The sequence below is a fragment of the Rhinolophus ferrumequinum genome, chromosome 13 (genome assembly GCF_004115265.2).
Source record: "Rhinolophus ferrumequinum isolate MPI-CBG mRhiFer1 chromosome 13, mRhiFer1_v1.p, whole genome shotgun sequence".
In the NCBI taxonomy this organism is placed as follows: Eukaryota; Metazoa; Chordata; class Mammalia; order Chiroptera; family Rhinolophidae; genus Rhinolophus; species Rhinolophus ferrumequinum.
In genome coordinates, this window is record NC_046296.1 from 45513911 (window position 1) to 45528754 (window position 14844).

The 14844-nt window shown below is 43.8% G+C and overlaps 1 protein-coding gene across 1 annotated transcript; it reads left to right on the forward strand.

Annotated features, from left to right (window-relative positions):
* The first annotated feature begins 4807 nt into the window (after positions 1-4807).
* Positions 4808-10743, forward strand: LOC117033397 (cytochrome P450 1B1). Its single transcript, XM_033125529.1, has 3 exons — positions 4808-5173; positions 5585-6628; positions 9404-10743. Exons 2-3 carry the CDS (start codon positions 5586-5588, stop codon positions 9990-9992), a joined length of 1632 nt encoding a protein of 543 aa, XP_032981420.1. The 5' UTR covers positions 4808-5173; position 5585; the 3' UTR covers positions 9993-10743.
* The last annotated feature ends 4101 nt before the right edge of the window (positions 10744-14844 follow it).

Genomic DNA, 14844 nt, shown 5'->3' on the forward strand with positions numbered 1-14844 from the left:
AATGTTATGAAAATATTGCTTTCTTGTGCTCCTGTTTTTTTATTTTTGGTAACTTATAATTTTGATATCATTTCAATCTTATAGACAAGTTGCAAGAACATCACAAAGAATTCTCATTTACCCAAGTTCTCCAATTCTGAATTATGTTACTACATTTGCTTTACCATTTTCCCCTCTCTCACTCCCTCTGTCTTTTTTCTTTGAACCATTTGAGAGTAAATTGCAGACACTGATGTCCCTTTACTTCTAAACATGTATGAAAACATTTTGGTGGGAAACTAGAACAATGCAGTGTAGCTCTGTGACTTCCACTATTACCAGACTCCGCGGAAAGAGCTTATGGGGCAATCAAGTTGAAAGGGAAGGAGGAGTAAGAAACTTGTCTTAAGCTGCACTGATTTAGTAAGTAACTGTCTTTTTATTAGATTTATTTAGGTGATAAAATTAGCAAAATCTTCCAAAAGCAGTTTCTACCCACACTTTACATAGGACTAGAAAAACATCAATTGTCCACATCAAGTAACGGTAATGGAAGGGGGATGGTTTGGGAAGTAATGTTCCTGGCCCCACTTGCCCCATCCAAGAAACCTCCGGACTAGCACTGCCTAATACAAAGGTAGAAGTGCAGAGGATCTTTGGTAGCATGCATAGTACGTCATCGACTCTAAAACACACTTTTAAAAATAACATCTTAACATCTCTGAAATCAGAATATGTCTTACAATCCATGGTCTAATTACTGTGGGCTGCCCCCTGCTGTTTTATTAACTAGTACATAAAATAATGGTGTATCCTACAGATGATAGCTTTGTAAATTTTTAACTCTGTGGTTCTCAGCCTGTTTACTATCAGGAGGAAGGAAACAGAAGGAAGTCGGATAGGGACTCTTAAGAGTCCTCTCCATCCCAGCACGTGATGTGCAGTACTCTACAGCGAGCATCTCCCTCTGTCATACTGTCACCTTGGACACTTGGTGTGTCGTCTTATTCCTGCTTTTCCCACCTTCCAGCATGTGTCTGATTCCTGACTCCTGTCCACCCCACACATCAAGGACTGGCCAGAGAGTGCGCTTCTTCTACTCCAGTCTCTTCTCAGTGCACATGTGTATGTGTGTTTGGAGGAGGTTGGAAGAGTGGTGTTTACTCATAAAAATCAGTACAGAGATTATTCTAGAGAAAAAGCCCAGAAAGAAAACTAACTTTTAGCTTGGTGACATAAGGGCTGAGCTTTCTAGGCTATTGACTTTAGGAGCAATGTATCTATCTCACTTGCTGATTTAAACTAATAATAATAATAAAAATAGTAATAGTAGTAGTAGTAGTAGTAGTATTAGCTTTGGGCTATCCTCCAACCCAAAAGAGAACAATGAACAGAAGTGGATACGTGCAGACGGATGGAGCTGTTATCTTTGGCTTCCTTAAGGTACCCCCTTCCCCGTGTCTCTTCTTCTGATAACAATCCTAGCCCCTTGGCCACAGCGGTGACTTGATGCCCACCTGGCATGTTGGAGTCCTTGCAGGGGGCTCTGTAATAAATGACCTTGGAAGAGAGATGTTCTCTTCTTCTAGGAGTGTTTCTTTTCACGCTGCCTATGGCCAGCTTTCTCACCACATAGAGAGGTTGCGGAACAAAGCTCTAGGAAAGACCAGCACAGATAGAGAAGGGGTGGGGAGCAGCCCAGGGCCCTCCATCCTGTGAGGTACCACAGTTATCCTTCCCAGCACAGGAGCCAAAGCATTCCTGTCCTGCTTAAACAAGCTTAAGCTGGATTTCTGTTCTTTGGAATCAATACAATACAAAGTATTTTAAGCCTCTACTTTAAAGTCTTTAGCTTAGCTGTTCTTTTGAAAGTTATTTGCAGTAAACAATTCAAGTTTCAGATTTGGAAAGGTGAAATCCCCCATATTCTGTGCTGTTGCCTGAAATGAGATCCCTGGGCCTTAGAGACTGACTGGTTGAGAAGTTGCGATGATAATTAAAGAGCCTAGTGTGAATTCTCACCCGAGGGAGGGCCTCACCTTGAGCTGGATCGGAGTACCCACAGACCACTTTGGATTTACCTTATATCTTCATTAGGTACCAGATGGGCCCTGCAACAGAAGCCTGCACCACAAAGCCTGGAGGAGCCTGAGGCTGGCAGATTCTGAAGGTGTTACCATAGCCAGTCATTTTGGTTTGTCATAATTGATAAGAGCTTATCTTTCTGACAGCATTTGCTCATCTGGTTTCTCTGCCTTTTTAAGGCACGTCCAAGAACAAGAGCTAAGCTCAAGGCACCAACAGCCTGGAGGACATGCTTAAACTATTTGCTATGGCAGGAAGGCATGCACTGAGTTTATCTAAAAACTATGACATTATTCAGGAATCAAACAGGAGGTCTTAGGAACAGCCTTGCTTTATACTTTTTAAGATAGGAATTTACTTAGTAAAAGGGAACCTGCATCTGCTCTGATTCTGGAGGAAATACTGTGATAAAGCCTTTCAGGAATGTTGATAGCTCAGAATTAGCATTAACCCACAGACAATTTCTGTCCCCCAGATTAAAGTTCAATGAGAGATTGATGCATGCATAAGTTTTGAATTATTAGGCAAGGGTCTTGCTAAAGCTGGACCTTGTAAGGTGGTTATGAAATTCATTTCAAAGGATACGTAGGCCAACACAGCTCTGGGAAACCAGTGCTTATTTAACTAGTTGCTCAAAAACTAACTTCATCATGGATGTGAGCATTCCATCATGATGTGTGAAATAATTTCCAGAGGACCTCTCAAAAGCTACCGAATGAACTTTTACAAAAAGGCATTTTCCTGTTAGTTCAGATATTTTATTGTTGGTTTCAGTGTGTCAAGAAGTCAGACCCTTTTTCAGACACCGCTTTGTTTTTCTTTTAAATTTAACCATATTCAAGCATCAGCAGTGAGGCACAGTCCACAGGTCTCCCTCATTCTAAACCAATTTAATTGAAAAAGATGAGCACACTATTTCTTCTATGTGATCCTCAGAATCCTGAATTCTGTAAACAACTATTAAAAAAATTATTCCAGGGTGATCACTTCCTAAGGCATATAAATGTCTAATCACTATGTCATGCACCTGAAACTAATATAATATTGTATGTCAACTGTAATTGAAAAATGAAATTTAAAAAATTCTTCCAGCCGACTTTTTTTTAAAGGCATAGAGATGGGGAGGGAAGACAGGAAAGAAGGCATTTGTGCCTTTTATCTGAGGCTTTCCTTCCGCATAAACTTGTATGATGGATCTGGAGTGGGACTTTGTGGGTTCAAATCCTCGCTCCACCTCTTGATTGATAGTGTGGGTAAGTCACATAACCTCTCTGAACTCCTTTTCCTCCTCCATAAACGGAGAAACAACAGATATTCGCACTGCCAGGAAAGCTCATACTACAGGGTTGTTACGTGGTAAACGCACAACTTTTATATTCACACTAGATGACTCCGGAGATCGAGAGGTACAATTCTTACCTTGTTAACTAAGATACACCCCACCCTTCCCACGGGCTCGCCCTTTCCCCAGTCTTGCTGACACGACCTTTTCTCTGGAAAATACTTTGTACTAGCCAGTAGGAAAGGGTACAGCCAGCCAGAAGGCCACCGCTGGCCCGGACGCCTCCGGCTTCCCCTGTGAAAGAAGCGTCCCCATCTCCAGCGCACGCAAGCCCAGATCTGGCCCGCGGGCAGGAACGTCTGCCTCGCTAGATCCATGGGCACAGCTGTGCGTGCGCTTCGGAGGGTGGTGGCTGCCCACACCACGCCCGCGGCCGCCGCCCAGCGTGTCAGGTGCCGTGAGAAGCGCCGAGGGATATGACTGGAGCCGACTTTCCAGAAGCCGCGCACGCAAGGCACAGCTCCGCACGCAAGGGGGAGGCGACAGCAAAGCAAACTTCAACCCGATAAAAGTTAGCAGGCACGCGGCCCTTTGCTACCCCCCCACCCCCCACCCTTTCCCCTCCTCCCTCTGGGAAGCTTCGGAGAGCCCTCCCTCCCCTCCAGTCCCTGGTGTTTGCGTTAGCTTGGCTCCGGGCCCAGCGCCGAGGACCTTGGACGCAGCCAGCGCCATCCCGGGTTCTCCAGTGGATGGCGCCACCTGGAGGAGTTTCTACGCGGGGAAACCTCAATCAGGGACAGCTGCGTCCGGCCAGAACTGGCCTTTGTGTGCCAAGCACAGTTGGGTCCCCGCGGCGGGGGGAGAGGCGTCTTCCAGGGATTCTTGATCTCGCTGCATGAGGTGGAACGAGAACTTGTGCGCCGAAGGGCTTCATTTGAGGGCCATTCGTTTTCGAGAACGTTAAGATAAAATAACTACGAGGCTGTAAGGCAAGCCGCCACCACAAACCGAACTATCCTCGTTTCCAAATTGACAGATTTCTTTTTCTAGCTCCGGCGCCCAAGGATACAGAGCAGTGTTCTCTTGGGGAATGAAGTTCAAGTAATTGGGAGGGAAAGGAGTTTCCGGGAGCACTCCCAAGGAGAGCACAGCGGGATGGGCAGCTTCTGTCCCGAGCGCGCTTCCGGGGAAACCGTGCGGCCACAATTGGGATTGACACTGATTAAGAGCGATTTAGGGACAAACGAAAAGTCCAGACCGCAGCTTCTAGTAACGCAACTGGCTATTTCTCCAATGCAGTCGGGGAACGCGGGGGGGGGGGGGGGGGCGCCTCGCGTGACTACCGCTTGGACAGTCCAGACGCGCCCCGCCCCCCGCAAGCCCCGCCCCCGCCAGGTCCTCTGCCTCCTCCCTCGTAAACAGACTTTAAAAACGGGATGGCGCGTTTTGGCTCTCTGGAGTGACTGTGTGCAAACGGGCCACGCCTCTGCGACTCCAGCTGTCAGAGCTGCGCAAGGGGCGTGAGGGCTGGAGATAGACTCCACTCATCGACCCCCAACCTCAATCCCCCCGCTGTGAGAAAACCCAGACTTTACCGAGGCCCCAGGTGCAGCGGGTCTCGGCAGAGGAGGCACCTTTCTCCGTCCCCAACCCAATCCAAGTGCCCCTGGCTTTGACGACGCCTCGAGACTCTAGAGTGGGTGCTAAAGCTCCCAGAGCTGGCAGCAGGTGTCCGGGGCAGGCCTCCAACTTCTTGGAGACACTCAGGTTGACATTTGCTCTTGGAGCAGGCGGTCGCGTGCCGCTGGAAACTACACCTCCTCGCAGGTTAGTCTGTCTGCGGAGCCACCTTCCCGCGGCCTCTTTTCTTGGGTTCTCGCAGATCTGGGTGGGGTGGGCCGCCGGGGCTGGGATGATAGGCACTTAGAGGGAGCTGAGCGCCACTGCCTCGATGCCCGTCGTGTTGTCCCAGAATTGCAGGAACCGTTACACGGCTGGGGACAGGGGCTGGAGGCTGAGTCACAGAGAAGCTGCAACACGCCCCTCTCCTTTGGGGAGTGGGTTTGAGATGGGAAGGGACTCCTTAGCTGCTTCTCCAGTGAGGCATCCCTGACATGACCTATGTGTGACCTCCATACCCAACAGAGCATAGTAGCGTGAGGCCGGAGGCAGGGGCATGGGGCGCCCGCTCCTTTTTCTGCACACCTGAGTGTCACGACTTTGCCCTCCTCTCTCCAGCATGGCCATTAGCCTCAGCCTGGACGATCCTCTGCTGCCGATCTCGCTGTCCGCCCAGCAGACGACGCTCCTGCTGCTCTTCTCGGTGCTGGCTGCTGTGCACGTGGGCCAGTGGCTGCTGAGGCAGCGGCGGCGGCAGCCGGGGTCCGCGCCCCCGGGCCCCTTTGCGTGGCCGCTAATCGGAAACGCTGCATCCCTGGGCTCGGCGCCGCACCTCTGTTTCGCTCGCCTGGCGCGACGCTACGGCGACGTCTTCCAGATCCGACTGGGCAGCTGCCCCGTGGTGGTGCTGAACGGCGAGCGCGCCATCCGCGAGGCCCTGCTGCAGCATGGTGCCGCCTTCGCCGACCGGCCACCCTTCGCCTCTTACCGCCTGGTGTCTGGCGGCCGCAGCCTGGCTTTTGGCCAATACTCGGAGCGCTGGAAGGTGCAGCGGCGCGCAGCGCACAGCACGATGCGCGCCTTCTCCACGGGCCAGCCGCGCAGCCGCCGCCTCCTCGAATGCCACTTGCTGGGTGAAGCGCGGGAGTTGGTGGATCTGCTGGTACGCGGCAGCGCCGGCGGTGACTTCCTCGACCCGCGGCCGCTGACCGTGGTGGCCGTGGCCAACATCATGTGCGCCGTGTGCTTCGGCTGTCGCTATAGCCACGACGACGCCGAGTTCCGCGAGCTGCTCAGCCACAACGAAGAGTTCGGGAGCACCGTGGGCGCGGGCAGCCTGGTAGACATGCTGCCCTGGCTGCAGCGCTTCCCCAACCCCATGCGCACCGCCTTCCGCAAATTCGAGCAGGTCAACCGCAACTTCAGCAACTTCGTCCTCGACAAGTTTCTGAGGCACCGCGAAAACCTTCGGCCCGGGGCAGACCCCCGCGACATGATGGACGCCTTCATCCTTTCCGTGGGAAAGGAGGCGGCCGAGGGCTCGGGCGACCGCGGCGCGCGGATGGACATGGAGTATGTGCCGCCCACAATCACTGACATCTTCGGCGCCAGCCAGGACACTCTCTCCACCGCGCTGCAGTGGCTACTCATCCTTTTCACCAGGTAAAGCCTCCAGGAGGCATTGGTCAGGCCTTCCAATAAAAGGCGGTGTGGGACTAGAATAGGCTGAGGCCGCGACCAGCGCCGGGGGGGTTTCGCTGTAGGTCCCCACCTCTCAAATCAGATCACGTCCCAAAAGCGCAGCTCAGGAAGGCACAACACGGGCCGAGATACGTGTGCGGGCACACCCCACCCAGCGGGGCCCGGACCGCTCCGTCTCTCTGATCTTGTTGCTATCTGTCCGAGTGGAGACGAATTTGTGAGAAACCCCTTGGAAAAACAAGATTTTTAAAGTGTCCGCAGATCAGCCCGGATCTCTTCCTCCCTGGCATAGGACAAGCACAATTGGAACGGTTCCGAAAGAGAGGGTAACGTAGAAAATACATGTTAAATAAACAAAGCACCCTAGTGGGCTCGGCCATTCTTCTGTGCGTATTCGAGGCCGCACAGCCCTGCGCTAGAAGCCAACGCACGTCCGGGCTTTGTTCTTCCGCACGGTAAGCGCTGGGAGGGTAGCCCGGAGGCCTGCAGACCTGGACACGCAGACGGTTAACCCGCATGGAAGCTTTAGGAAAGCAGCGAAAAATCTGCTTGGTTGTGCTGGGTTTATCAAACCGCGGCGCTAGGAGTAAGAGAAGTGTCAGGTAAAAAACCAGAGAAGCAGTCACTTTTACCGAGCCCAGAGCAGCATCCAGAAAGACAAACGGTATCCAGGAGACCGCTGCATACCTACGTCTCCGGCCCTAGGGGCCGGGCTCGGTTGGTTGGCTGGTCCCCAGTGCCCACGTTGATTAAGGTCGCGGCCCTCTACGAAGTTCTGTGCACGCACTAAAACAGATTCCTACTGTCAGGTGTTGCCAGATTTAGCAAATAAGTTTTACATAGGACTACTTATACCAAAAGACAAGCCATTGTTTATCGGAACTTCAGATTTAACTGGGCGGCCTGTATTTTGTCTGGCAACCTTACCCCAGGGGCAAATGTCTCGCTCAAGCAAATCTTGATTGCCTGGAGAGACCAGAAATCCTGGTTGTGCTATTTCTTGGCGCAAAAGTTAGCGGTGGGGAATGCTGAATTTGCTAGCACCTCAGAAACTGAAAGGCAAAGACAGCTTCTTTTCTTATTGGAATCCACTGCAACACTGCAACCCTTAGATACTGTACGGCTACTTGCACAAATGGAATTATTTTATTTAAAATCGCTTTTCAGTATTATGATCTTAGAAACACCTGGGGGGGGGCAGAAATCGAATAAAGAGAAGTCAGTGATAGATCAGGAAGAAGACATCCCAAAATGGGATCAATGGGTCCTGAGCATTCCCAGATAAGCATGTTATCTTTTGAAACAGACTTTCCTTGTCATGAGACACCGATTGGGCAGTGAAAGGAAATAACACAATTTTAGGGTCACTTTCAATTTAATATAGTTGGTGAGTACATTTTTCTTATTTTTAGTGAAAAGACAATGTGACAGAGATTGGCAGATTACACTAACTACTTTTGTATATATGTTTTATCAAAATTCATAAAATATTCATGTATTGTTCACAGCTGTTTTCACACTATAGCACAAGGCAGAGTTGAATAGTTGCAACAGAGAGAGTTTGGTCTGCAAAACCTAAAATGTTTACTATCTGGCCTTTTTTGAAGAAGTTTGCAGACCTCTGTAGAGTGATGCTAATGAAGAAAGCTTTTGAGTCACCCATAATTTCATCACACACGTTTAAATATTTTTCAGAGTTACAATAATTACTTACAGTTCTTTTTTACTTTTGACATTTCCACTTGTTGTAATGGACATTTCCCCATCTTTTAAACTTCATTTTAGTAATTAAAAATTTTTTATTTCATTTTATTGATAGATTGCATAAGTGTCCACCTTAGTAATTTTTGATGGTTACATATTCTTTTGCCATAATAAGATATCATTATATATAATCATTTTTTGAGCTTTAATGTTTTGATTACATTTTAAAAATTAAAAAGAGTGGGGAGGGGTTACCCTTATGGATCTTGCTTTGTACTAAGATTTTGTTTTCCAAATGGATTGTGCTAGTTTATATCACCAACAGTGAATAAGTAGTACAATTTGTACCATAATCTCCTGAACATTGAGAACTTGCTTTTACGTCTAGAAGATATGTAGCTTTATCCATCAGGTTACCAACTATCTTTGTATAAAATGAGAACAGTAGGGAGATGAGGGAAAAAAGATCTCCTTTCAGGGCTGCATTTTAACTTTGGTGGGCCCTGAGCTCTTCTGTCTTTGTGGACTCCTTACTCCATAAAAAAATAAAATAAAAATAAAAATTGTATTTTTATGACTACATTGGTATAAAGATATTTAAATTACATATTAAAACATTTTCTTTGACCTAAAAGTTCATTTTTCCCTCTGATTTTAAAAGTAATAAAACCATTTGTGTGGGTATTGGGGGTTGCAGGCACTGCGCCTCCTGTGTCTAACGGGAAAGTTGGCCGTGTCTGTTATTGTGCTTCTTCAGGCTGAGAAAACTTAGACCTTTTTTTTTTTTTTTTTCACTTGGGAAAGAGAGCATTAGCCATGTGAGGCTTATTAGAGGAAATATAACTATTCATTTACCCATCTTGTAATTTAGTGAGAATTTAGAAGATTGTTTTAATTTTGTTGGGCCAAAAATTCAGTCACTGATTCAGATAAATAAAAGTGGGATGAAAATAAATTGTAATGTGCTTTCTAGATGAAAGAAGAATACATTTTCCTCACTCGTTTCCTCCCTCTCCATTAAAACCCAAACAGGTACCCAGAAGTGCAGGCTCGGGTACAGGCCGAATTGGATCAAGTCGTGGGTCGAGACCGTCTGCCCTGCCTGAACGATCAGCCCAACCTGCCCTATGTCATGGCCTTTCTTTATGAAGCCATGCGCTTCTCCAGCTTTGTGCCCATCACCATTCCTCATGCCACCACCGTCAACACCTCCGTCTTGGGCTACCATATTCCCAAGGACACGGTGGTTTTTGTTAACCAGTGGTCAGTGAATCATGACCCAATGAAGTGGCCTAACCCGGAGGATTTTGATCCTACTCGGTTCTTGGACAAGGACGGCTTCCTCAACAAGGACCTGGCCAGCAGCGTGATGATTTTTTCAGTGGGCAAAAGACGCTGCATCGGGGAAGAGCTTTCCAAGATACAACTGTTTCTCTTCATTTCCATCCTGGTTCACCAGTGCAATTTCAAGGCCAATCCAGATGAGCCGTCAAAAATGGATTTCACTTATGGCCTGACCGTTAAACCCAAGTCATTTAAAATCAATGTCACTCTCAGAGAGTCCATGGAGCTCCTTGATAGCACTGTCCAAAAGTTACAAGCCGAGGAAGACTGCCAGTGAGAAGCCAGAAGCGAGCTGGAATCTTAGAAGTACTCAAGTTTTGGGGGGTGGGGAGTAAAAATTTCTAGCTCCTCTGTGAGCATAAACGAATGGACCTGTAGATACTGCGTTTTACATGCGTATCCTCAGATCAGCACTGGGCTCTGCAATGCAGGAGCTCTGGAAAGATTTTTTGCATCAGAGTTAAAGGGCTCAAAGAATTTTTATACGTATATAGACTACTAGTAACAATTTCTTGAGGGAGCACTCCTTGGAATTAAAACACCATGCTACACATGCAAAACTCTGATGGAGAGGTACTTTTAATACCGTGCCTTTGTGGGTGGCATCCAAGAATGATGTTCTTTGTGCTGAAATCTCCATAGAAAACCATATTAAGCAAAGTTTCAGAATATATTGTTGAATATGCAAAGGCAAATAATTACAGTGTAAGTCATGTGATTGTGGGTGAGAAAGAAAAGGTAAGGTCAGAAATTTCCTTTTCACCTTTTCCATAAAGTAGCTTAGGCAGGCTCTGGTATCTATGGATGGATTTATCTTTTTGCCTACTGATGTGCTTTCTCTTACTATATTGGATGACTCATGAAGTCATTTGCTCAAAAAGAAATTGATAGTAGTTGGTTTAGTCATTATAGTACGTTTCAGTGATTTATCGTGAATTTTAAAGTGTTTTTAAGTTGTTAAATTGTAAGAAACTTCGAGCTATGTTGGTTGCCAAATACAAAATTTCAATCATGAGAAAAAAAAAAAAGACAAAAGCCCAAGACAAAAACGAACAAGATTTACCAGCCCAGCTAAGCTTTAAATTATGTGATCCCGATACAGCTTTCAGTATGTCTCATAGGTTAAAAAAGGTCACCAGGGGATGCCGGCCCCGTGGCTCAGGCAGTTGGAGCTCTGAGCTCCTGACTCCGAAGGCTGCCATTTCAATTCCCACATGGGCCAGTGGGCTCTCAGCCACAAGGTTGCTGGTTCAACTCCCGCAAGGGATGGTGGGCTGCGCCCCCTGCAACTAGCAATGGCAACTGGACCTGAAGCTGAGCTGTGCCCTCCACAACTAAGACTGAAAGGACAACAACTTGAAGCTGAACGGCACCCTCCACAACTAAGATTGAAAGGATAACAACTTGACTTGGAAAAAAGGCCTGGAAGTACACACTGTTCCCCAATAAAGTCCTGTTCCCCTTTCCCAATAAAAATCCTTAAAATCTTTAAAAATCTTAAAAAAAAAAGTCACCAAATAGTATTCAATATGTATACATATATAATTATTAATAAACAATATGTGTTAGTTATTTTATTATTAAATAGTATTAATTATTTTGGTCAAGAAAAGGTTGAATAATGTATGTCTTTTAAAATGTCATAGCAAATTGAATAGTACAACCAATTCAACTAATTTTGGCCCAGATACATGAAATGAGCTTGATTAAATCAACTACCTACTTTTTTTATTTTTTGACATCATGAAAATCAAGTGAAAGCAAAATCTTTTTCTCATCCAAAACTTGTATTCAAATGAAAAAATATAAAAATTGGATCTGTAAGATGTGTTTCTTATTTACAACCTATTTATTATGATTATATTCATAATACAGAATCCGTTTTTGAAAATTGATCTAGTTAATATAATTCCAAACTTTGGCGTGCTTAAATTTTAATTTAATTTTAAAGACATTCTGATTATTGAGTTCCAGTTGAACTTACTGGAAACCTGACTGTTAGCCTGTGGGAAGCAGAGAAATTTAACCCGTGTTTGCCTGGTGAATAGTAAAAATGCAACAAATTGTCTAGATGTTCTCTTTTCTTTTAAATGATTTTTGAAAATAGCATTAATGTCAGTGTTTTGGAAAGTCCGAACCAGAAGGTAGTCTTGGGAGGCTGTTTTGAGAGTTACATCGTATACCAGTAGAGGCGATCAGATCAGTTGTACTATTTAAAATTGGCAACCCAGTAAGAAGTATCTTTTGTAACTGTGAAGAGATAAGGCTTGAATAAAACATATATGTTCAGTTTATGTCAATAACCTGAAAACCTTAAAATGTTGGCAGATTGTGCAAGTTTCAAGTGAAGTTTGAAGTTTTAACTTTCATTGCATATTAATGTCCAAAGGAAGCTGTGCAGTGTCCTAAAAGCTTACAGCTTGTTACATTTTATTAAGCTTTTGGAATCTTTTTGTCAGAATTATAAAGGAAGGAGTGTATAATGATTGTGTGTGGGTGGGATGGGAAGAGAAAAGAATGAAAAAGTGAAAAGGAAGAAAGATGGTTAAACATTTCCACACTCATTCCAAATGTATTAATTTGAAGTATGAATATTTAGAAAAAAAGATGTTTTGGGTGCCAGTGTGTTACATCCCAAATAGACTTAGAAAAAGTCCACATGTAGCAGATCTATGTTGTAATTTTAATTTTTTATTAGTTAAAATTTCACATACTTTTAATAGTATATCATAGCTGTACCTCTTTGATATGAAAAACTGTGGCAGTGCTTTTAAAGGCACTAAAGTCAGCTATAGAAATCGGGCTTACCGAATACATTTATATTTTTTTGGCACTGGCAATTCCAAAATATTATTATCACCCCTCCTCCCAGCAGGGCTGCAGTAGTGATTTTGGGCTGCTAACAGCCTACTTATTCTGAGAGGTGTGTGGCAGCAAAAGTAATCATATACCAATCTGGATGCCTCATTAAGTCAACCAGATCCAGATGTGCTACATAATCTGTTTTTATGTCCTTTTTATGTATGTGGGCTCAGTTCATCTGGCGCTTTCAGCAATGGGAAAACTGAGCTTATATAGAAAAAAGGAAGGTGGGCACTTGGAGGTTAGCTGATTTCTTTAATATGTTTATAACCTAGTTAAAGGAAGGAAAGCAAAACAAAAACCAAAAATAACCAAATTTGGAGGCTACAGTTATCACGCTATAGCTTAATCAGAGAAACCTCATTTTATTCCTCCCAGAGAAAGAAAGTATTTACCGGTTACCATTATAGTCAGAACATCTACTCCAGGTTGTTGCAATAAAGCAAATTGTTTATTAAATGCCTCATTCATATATCAAAGCTTGACTTTGTAAGAAATTGCTTTTTTTCTAAAACAAAAAAAATGTCTCAGTTTGTTTTGTGGATTATCTAAAAGCTTTCATGTCTCAGAACTTAGCCTTTACCTGTGAAATGTTATTACAGCCTTAATATTTTTCATATTAGATCTATATCAGATCAAATAATTGCATAGCATTATATATTAACTTGTGTGATTTCAGCTATGAGACAACTGTGTGATAAAAAGTTATTCTTTATTAGACATTTATAATTCAAGGAAAACTTATTTAACCTTTTCTTATTTTTGTATTTTACCATGTATGCTTTTAATATGTACATAGCAAATATAATGCATAATTTTACCTGAAATAGATTTTGGGGACATGGCATTCATATATAGCTTTTACTGTCTGATATACCAAATTAAAAAATTCTGTATCTGTGATTTACCTATAATAGGACACCATTACCAAAATAATAAAAATCACTTTCACAATATTGTCATGGAGTTTTTTTTTACATTGTAGCAAATATAGTCTAATGCATCTATTCATTTCAACTACTCTTTATAAGTGCTTGAATTAAAATGTTGCACTGTAAACATTTTACTTGGCCATTCTATATTTTAGGCTGCTTTCTTTCTTTCTTTCTTTTTTTTAAGTAGGTTTTCAGTAACCAGTTTCCTACCAAATTCCTGATCTCTGTAGTTTTGAATTTATAAGAAACAACACAGCAGTTAAATTTTAAAGCAAGCAACCAATGTCAAAAGTAATGGGAATTAATTTTTAATTCTGAAAGATTGAATAGATTGATACTTTAAGACTATGACTTTGTATTTCTGCTTCATCTAAAAAATGCATGACACATTTTTTCTCTCTCAACAGCACACCAATCCTTTCCCTTGAGTATTTCGTTTGTTCATTTTTTTTTTACATGAAAGTCTTTGTTTTTAATTTGGTTGATACACATTCATTCATTCATTTTTAAAGTACGTGTGTCTTAATTAATAAGTGCAATTAATGTTCAATGAAATAGAATGGATGAGAGTATTCTGTAATACACGATGTAGACATATTTTTCTGCTGACTTATTTACCTAGTAAAAAAGACTTGGCTTCACAGGAACGCTGCTGTGACTCTCCAGGCCTTCACTGCCACACCCTCACAGATGGCAGGGCTATTCAGTGCCAGGAGCCCTTATTTCTTTCAGACTTTAGCTCCCATTACTGTGAAAACAGGAAAAGAAATTGTGAAGTAAAATTGCACACCATGTTTTTGATTCTTTGGCTTGAGAACATCACTTTAGCAGCCAAAGGTATGGCTATGAATTGCTTTAAGAGAATGTTCACTTGTTTTCCATATGTACTAACATACAGGCTCTTGGAAATAGTCATAAAGGTTGAGGACAAGTGAAGTAAATATTTTCATAGGAAAAAAATCTCTTTTACAAAATCATAATTGGGGTCAGGTGTTCACAAAAATGTCAAGCAGAGTTGGATTCTACATAATCAGCCCACTAGAATATCAGACTGGAACTCAGGGTGGGAAATGAATGCAACTTTGGACATAAGACAGGCGTGGTTGTTGCAAACTCATAGAGGTTATTTCTCAAAGCCAGTCAATTTTTCTGCACGAGTGCTACAGAAGTTTTGGCTGTTAACATTCCCTTATTTTGACTCAGTGACTCTCATCCTCTCTGCTCTCCAGTTTTGACCTATGAGTTACAACTCTCAGAGAAGGGAAGAGAAAGAAAGGAAATTAACACATTCAAATACAGTCAGAAGCAATTTTTTTAAAGCGAAAAATTGGA